A 7329-nucleotide genomic window follows, 5' to 3' on the forward strand; every position below is an offset into this window, starting at 1 on the left:
CCCCCCCCATGCGAAAATAGAACAAGGGATGATTCGACGGAAAGAAGTCAAGTGCATGCCATGAACAATATTTGCACAAATGAGAAAGTGACATTAAGTGGTTGTATGCTTCGCTATATACAGCCTGATGTACGAGCCGCCGCCGCGTGCGACTCCTGAAACTGTGAAGAAAACGAGAGGACAAAACACAAAAATGCGTACAAGGCTCGGCTATTAGGTAGGCGATTAGAAACCCCAGAAGCAAAAGCCAGTGCCCAACGAAAACGCGAAAACGCCAATGCTAATCAAACCTCATTAGACACATCAACAACATGCCGTTATCACGTTCGTAAAGACCATGCTCCCCTTTCACCACGCAGCGTGACCTCCGTCCATACGCAGGTCGGCACCGGTCATGAAGCTGCTGGCGTCGCTGAGCAGGAAGACGGCGGCGCCGCGGTACTCCTCCGGGCTGCTGAGGCGGTTGAGCATGTTGTGCTTGGGCCATTCGGCGCGGCGCTCGGGGTACGTCTCGAAGAGAGCCTCGACCATGGCGGTGACGATGTAGCCCGGGGAGATGGTGTTGACGCGGATTCCATGCTCGCCCCATTCGGCGGCGAGGTTGCGCGCGAGCTGGATGACGGCGGCCTTGGAGGCGTTGTAGGCACTAAGCGATGGGTTAGTCTCTGCTTTCTTCGGCGGGGAAGAAAAAAAAGGGGGGGATCAAAACAAGAAAAGAAAAGAAAAACAAGAAAAGAAAAGAAACCTACGGGCAAATGAGACCACGGTTGGCAATGGTGCCGCTCATGCTGGCAATCATGACGATGCTACCCTTGCACTTGTGCTTGATCATCTGGCGGGCGACGGCCTGGGCGGTCATGAGAGTGCCGGTGACATTGACGCCCATCATCTTGTCGGCGTCCTCGAGCGTGTAGTCGAGGGCCGGGGTCTCCTGCTGGATGCCGGCAGCGGCGATGAGGCCATCGAGACGGCCGTGCTCGTCGGCGATGCGCTCCATGAGGGCGTTGAGGTTCTCGACGTCGCGCACGTCCGTGTGGTGATAGAAGAGCGCGGTGCCCAGTTCGTGCTTGGCGCGCTCGGCGATCTTATGGAATGAGGGATCCGGCTCAGGGAGGCGGTCGACGGCGTGGACTATTCAAGGGGTTGGTTGGTCAGATTAGAAAAGGGGTGTTCTGGGGCCAGTGGGCAGATCGACAGGTGAATGAGGAGCGAAAAGAAAAGACTTGTATAAAAGAGAAAAGGGGGGCCGGGGGAGGGGTTGCTTACCGACGGCACCGGCCTCAAGGAGGGCCTCGGCTTGAGTCAGACCCAGGCCACGAGCGCCGCCCGAGACAACGATGACCTTGCCCTGGAGGCTGAACTCGGGCAGGCGAGTAGTCTGGGGAGGAGTCGGGATGGAACCCATATCGGATGCAGAATCGTCGTCTTTATGAGAAGAGGCACGAGTGGGAGAGTAATGGAACGGGCGCAGCTGATTGGGGGAAACTGCAGCTTGTCGAAGTGTAGATGTCGCGAGGATAATGGATCGTGTGGTGAGAGAGGTAGAGGGTGCGAGATGGCGAGTGAGCCGAGTAGTGAAGAGTCGAGATTGTTCGAGTCGTGAGAGAGAGCGAGACATGATGGGAGTCGGACGTGAGGGTATCGTGGACAGTCTTTTATACGTTTTGACTAGAAGCCAGCAAGACACGAGAAACAAAGCCTGCAGAGGAAGAAGTGGATTCGGATGATGCCTTCGCTGCGTAAAAGGTTGAGAGCTGACGAGACCTGAGTAGAGCGGAGCGCAAGCAGTCGAGACCGACGTAAAGGAAAGCAGGAGAGCGGGGACGACGAGGGTCTTGAAGTGTGAAGTGGAGGAGATTCCCGATCGAGGGTAGTTACGTTTAAGAATACTGCCGAGACGCCAGAGCAGGGATTCGAGGCTTCAGGTTGAGAGCTTCCCGGAGGTGTCACTGTCCACTGCCGTTGGAGCAGGGGGGAGGCCGGCAAGTGCACCTTTACCTAAGTAAGGTACGAAGTACATGACGAGCAAGCAGTGAGTGGAGGAGAAACGTGCTTAAAATGCCAGTAGGTTTGATTGGAAGATGTTACTGCTACATGACATGGGGTACAGGCTACCTTAAGGTAGGGTACCTTAGGTAGGTACGGAGAGACGAGAACGGAAACACAAGGTAACCTAATAATACGGACACATAGGTAATTGCAGAGCAATTACCTACCGCAAAATGCACACAGCACGTACAACGTGTACGTTGTACTGCAACACTTGGTGTCTTGCCCCTGCCCCTGCGCCCTTGCGACGCGCGGGAAGGCGTTGGGAGAGGCGTCCCGTCCCCACGCTAACCCGTCTTGAGGTTTCCGTGAAGACTCCAGACGTAGCAGCGACTAACAGGGAGGTACCGGTAGATGGATGCTATTATTCATGTTATCTACGATGGAATTACCTAGCACCTACGTGTAATCAGTCTTAATCGATGACACGGCCTATAGCGGGATTCCCCAAATAGGAAAGCCGGTTGAGATGCTGGCTTCAGGACTGTGCTTCGTCCAACGCTAAAAAGAAGGGATATCACGAGGCCTTAGATTCGCTTTGCACTCCACCCAGAATAAGCTCTGGACCGTGATGGATCTCAGGGGATCAGTGCATCATTGTGGGACGCTAGTACGCGTGTCCAGAAACGGTACCCCCGCATTCGGCCGTGCACCGTCAAAGGGCACGCCCCACACCTGGCCAGCCTGTCGGGCTTGTTCGGAGTACGGAGTATCCGTACTTCGTACACCGGTACCTCGTATTGTTCACCTCGACCTCGACCATGCAAAACTCCACGTACATGTAGCATATCTTTTTTAGAACCCCAATGTCCTTACTCTTCGCCCATATTTCGAATCAAGCGGTGAAAGAAGCGGTTGTTTCTACTCTTCCCTGTACCAAGCAAATGCAATTGATGTAATTGACTGCGGCGCAATCGTCTTCGTAATGTGCGACTCCACCTAGCTGTTCACGCGCTCGGGTTATCCACAAAAACACAAAGCAAACAGTCGATGACGATGTGTCCCTTTCTGTAGCTATATGCTGTTCTCTCCATCCATCGTTTCTCTCTCACCATCACGATCGACGACTCTATGATGCTTCCCCACCCCACGGCGTATAGTTCCTTTCGGAAAACGGACAGGACCGAGGACGCACAGAGTACGGAGTAAGTATCGGGAGCGGAATGGATTTTAATCCACGAGAGGACTCGCCGCTCGCTGAGGTATTACACTACGGAGCACGATCTACCCGCCATTCTCCCCATTCGCCGCATTCCTGTTTAGATCTGAACTGTGCGTGTGCCCGTCTTGGGCCTTGTTGGCCGGACCCTGGCTGTCCGCGTGAGCTTCACCCCCACGCACCAACCAAGAACAGACTAGCGTAGCCAGTATCGCCACTCTTATTCACCCCCACTGATTAGTAATGTTCAACGTACCAAATACATACGCCGAAATTTGTTCCATTTAATTAATCAAAGCTCCTTTCCTGACCTCCAACATCGCCTACGCCGCATGACCACATATATTTCCCAGTGTTCCGATAAGAGATCCTCGGCATATTTAAGCATATTCACACCAAAGTCAACAGCGGTTCCGTTAAACTGAACAGGCCCAGGCTTTGTCGGCATGACATTCTGCGACCCCAACAGGCTCCTGTCGGTTTTCGAAACTCCGGGGATATATCATATATGGCGCTGGTGGCCTCGGAAACGATTCGAACCTGGTTGGCAGCACTCTCTGAGACACGCCCCTCCTGTTCGAGGCGGCATAATTGCTGACGGCGCGACTTGACTCCTCCGGAGCCCAGGCGCCAGACCGGGCAGGGGATTCCGCCGGTCCGGGGCTTCATTCGGCTTTCCAACAACCTTGTCCTAGAACAATGTGTTGAAAGTCGAGCGTAAGCTCCTGGCGATCAGCCACCGTTCACGGCTTCGGTGTCGCTGTCACCGTTCGTCTCTACAGACTTCGCACACCGGCCTATTTTCTGTCAGATCATGGCAACCCTGTCATGCGACCAGACGGAGGATGGGACGGACTGATGCAACTTACAGACATGTTCAAACACCTTCTGACTCGCCTCGGCCGGGCTCAGCGTCGTGATGTCCAGCTCCATTTCCATGTCGTTGTGGAAGTGGAAGATGCCCTCTTCCTCCTTGATGGTGTCAAGTACGGCGATGTTCTTTTTCAGGTTGGTACTCGTCCCGTTTTTGTCCTTCGCCGGCGATGACGGCCTTTGTGGATGTCTCCTCAGGCTCCTCGCAGGTGAGGATGACAGAGATGAAGGGGGAATCTCTGATCATAGCTGCGGTTTCGTAGTCCTTTGCGATGGAAGATGCCAGTTCGCTCGACGGCTGCTGGTCGGTGAAAATCCAGGTGACGTCCCGTGTTGACTCGGAAGTGGCAATCGATTCCAGAAGTTCCTCTCGCTGTTGCGGACAGGTTAGCTATATTCTTCATGTACACGAGGATATCACGCAAGGAGGTAGATGGGGCAAGTCCTACCAAGGCTCGTGCCAGAGGTTGGTATTCCGGGTCGTCCTTCTTGAAGACCGCGGCGACTGGGTCAATGAGCAGATGATGGCTCACAACCTTGGCGTTTGGGATTAGGTTGCTATGATTGTGAATTCCACAGCCAAAAATAGTCTCAGAATATACGGTCCGCAATTACTTGCCACAACTTCTTGGCAATCGTCAATTTCCCGACGTTGGGAAGCCCATTGATATAAATGAAAAACCCCATATTGGCCTGATATGACAGAGCTTTTGGAGATGTCATTTCACATTTGTTTCCTGCAGAGCCCAGTATTTGTGAGAATAGTTGCAGATTCGGATGCGATGATGGAGAGACTGATATGAAAGGAGAAGAAGAAGTAGCAAAGGGGCAATAAATGGAAGAAGAAGAGAGAAAGTAAAAAAAGAGCAGAAAAAGGCCCCAGGGCTTTTCGTTAAATAGACTCCGGCATACCTAGGTTATGGGGGAAAATTGATCGAAATATGGTCGTAGTAGGTGGCTTGTGCCACATCTTCTTAAGTTATTGAACGTGATGCGCTTCCAGCATTGGATTCTATGTGCCTGTCATGGGTGGCTATCGTGGATGAAGGTTGCCTCCAGGAAACAGAGGCTTATCCGTGGGAGGGCTAAGGTTCTCAACCTACTTCTTGACACGAATACATTTTGGCTTTCGTTTAGACGAGGTGGCGGAACAGGGCGCTGGAATGTGTTTTGTGAGGCTTCCGCATAGTCACAGTCTAGGACTCTTGATACGTGTAATGAAAAGAAAATCCCAGCGCGGAGTTGAAGCCACAATCAAAAGTATTACAAAGGTTGTCTTCCCTGATGATGCCTTGCCACCCTTGGCCAAGTTAAGGAGTCTCTGCTCAACTCCCGCCAGCTTCTACTGCGTGGGCATATAAAATGAACATAACGGTTGTACCCGGCCCCTTGCCGACAGACGCCCTGGATAAGCTACACCTTATATCATTGCTTCCAAAGCTGCTGGGCTGGATGTAGCCAAGTGTTGGCCCCGTCTGAACAGAGTAGGTGAAGTGAGACTGTGAGTCTGTTTCAACCCCTGCCGACTTTGGTAGAGCCGAGCCGTCTGCTGTCCTGACTGTCACCGTACAACATGATCCAGTGAGAAATACGAATAACCGCTTGTACATGCATACTAGCTAGAAACTGGCTTTAAATCTCCCTGGTAGGCTGGTACTTTAATGGATACCATTGATTTGGGCTCCCCTGAGAGCTAGGTCTTGATTAAAAGCTTTTCCACGGTAACACTGGACTTTTCCTGTAATTGATAACGTAAAACTAAAGCTCTCGAGAGATCCGAGATAGTTGGAACATCCCAGGGTTATCATCTTCGCCATCGACCACTAGGACCTCACGCGCCCGGAGTCGCCTGTCCTTGGGAGATATCACAAGCAAACCAGGGGTCAGGTTGGCCAGCCCTGTAACGAAGCCGGGTCGGGCACGACGCTGGTTCTACGCTGTGGTGTAACCAACGCTCACTCAGTCGTGTTCATGGGTTTGAGCGATCGGGAGTCGGGAGTCGGGACTCGGGAGTCTCGGGACAGGCCGTGGCGCGGGTGCCAACAGGCGGGAATGGGGACGGTGACGTCTGGGATCTAGTCGTTCGTAAAGAGTGAGACTGTCAAGAACATAACAGATGTTACGGATTTTGGGGTTCCCGTAGCATCGTCGTGACAGTTGTAGAGATTGTGATGAAAAGAGGGGAATGGATGTTGGACGGGGCACGGATCCAGGACCTTCGACGACGCCAAGACACGACACATTTCCTTATCTTATCGTTGTTTTGCGGATGACGTAAGTCGCACCTGAAACGGGCATGACGAACCCTTCAAACGTTTCTGTCAGATTTACCCTGGGAAAGGACCAATTCTTCCCCTCTTCATCAACACCACTTGTCCTACCTTCAAAACTACGCTCTCAAAGGATCTGTAATTGAGTTCAAAAACATTCCACCGAAAAAAAAGGAAGAAAAAAAAGAACCAAACCCACCATTCCGTTGCGCTTCCACGGAGACACGTACGAAAACAATCAACGCGCCCCGACAATGTCGCGCTTCTCGCACTACGACACAGACGAAGAGCGGCTGCCAGAGGGCATGACGCGCATAGGCTACGACGCCGACACGCAGACGTACAGCTACCGCGACGCGGACGGGAGCTACTGGGAAGGCCCACCGGGGGCGCAGTACGGGCGGCTGACTCGCGTGTCGGGCGGGAACGGGGGCAGCAACAACACGGCAGGACCGGGTACGGAGGGAGACGAAGAGGACGAGCCGTTCATTCCGGGGGGCGGGCTGGAGCCGTGGGAGGTGGAGAAGCAGTCGTGGCGACAGGCGTACGCGCCGCTGCTCAACTTCCTCGTGCTCGTCGGGCTGTTCCTGTTCGGCGTGGTGTGGCTCCTGTACCGATCGCGCGGAACGGTCCCCGCCCATGCCGACTGCGCGATGGGCCAGGACGAGTATACGATTGCCAAGGGGGATACGTGCTGGGACATTGCGCAGGAGAAGGCGCTGAGTGTGGAGGAGCTGCTTGCTGCTAACGAGGGACTGAACTGCGACAAGCTTCGGGTTGGGGGGGTGATTTGTATCCCCGGGCCAGATGACGGGGGTGCCCAGCCGGAGAGAGAGGGAGGTTCCTGAAGCCTGTATGTGATGATGAGGATTTCGGTGCTCGAAAAACAACGATGAGGCATGTCAATGGTGAAAGTCGTGGGCAAAGTCGTGGGCAAAGTCGTGGGCAAAGTCGTGGGCAAAGTCGTGGGCAAAGTCG

At 53.6% G+C, this 7329-nt stretch overlaps 4 protein-coding genes across 4 annotated transcripts; 1 reads left to right on the top strand and 3 right to left on the bottom strand.

The window, feature by feature from the left end:
- Positions 1–348: 348 nt before the first annotated feature.
- Positions 349–1405, bottom strand: SODALDRAFT_282600 (short chain dehydrogenase; the record flags this gene model as incomplete). The annotated part of the gene is made up of 3 exons (XM_028608348.1): positions 349–646; positions 750–1131; positions 1267–1405. The coding sequence occupies 3 exons, from the start codon at positions 1403–1405 to the stop codon at positions 349–351; spliced, it is 819 nt and encodes a 272-aa protein (XP_028464126.1).
- A 2101-nt stretch (positions 1406–3506) lies between these two features.
- SODALDRAFT_402236 (hypothetical protein) lies at positions 3507–4768 on the bottom strand (the record flags this gene model as incomplete). The annotated part of the gene is made up of 5 exons (XM_028615336.1): positions 3507–4005; positions 4078–4207; positions 4257–4454; positions 4531–4617; positions 4697–4768. 5 exons carry the CDS (start codon positions 4766–4768, stop codon positions 3941–3943), a joined length of 552 nt encoding a protein of 183 aa, XP_028464127.1. The 3' UTR covers positions 3507–3940.
- On the bottom strand, positions 3545–3939 carry SODALDRAFT_335422 (hypothetical protein). The gene has a single exon (XM_028612453.1). The coding sequence runs from the start codon at positions 3875–3877 to the stop codon at positions 3599–3601; it is 279 nt and encodes a 92-aa protein (XP_028464128.1). The 5' UTR covers positions 3878–3939; the 3' UTR covers positions 3545–3598.
- Positions 4769–6422: 1654 nt separating the features above from the next.
- SODALDRAFT_335423 (hypothetical protein) lies at positions 6423–7322 on the top strand. The gene has a single exon (XM_028612454.1). The coding sequence runs from the start codon at positions 6606–6608 to the stop codon at positions 7197–7199; it is 594 nt and encodes a 197-aa protein (XP_028464129.1). The 5' UTR covers positions 6423–6605; the 3' UTR covers positions 7200–7322.
- The last annotated feature ends 7 nt before the right edge of the window (positions 7323–7329 follow it).

This window comes from Sodiomyces alkalinus (genome assembly GCF_003711515.1).
Source record: "Sodiomyces alkalinus F11 unplaced genomic scaffold SODALscaffold_9, whole genome shotgun sequence".
In the NCBI taxonomy this organism is placed as follows: Eukaryota; Fungi; Ascomycota; class Sordariomycetes; order Glomerellales; family Plectosphaerellaceae; genus Sodiomyces; species Sodiomyces alkalinus.

What these genes read in the sequence shown, in the direction of transcription:
- SODALDRAFT_335422 (XM_028612453.1), bottom strand. Translation starts at nt 3,877, where the DNA reads ATGAAGCCCCGGACCGGCGGAATCCCCTGCCCGGTCTGGCGCCTGGGC.
- SODALDRAFT_335423 (XM_028612454.1), top strand. Translation starts at nt 6,606, where the DNA reads ATGTCGCGCTTCTCGCACTACGACACAGACGAAGAGCGGCTGCCAGAG.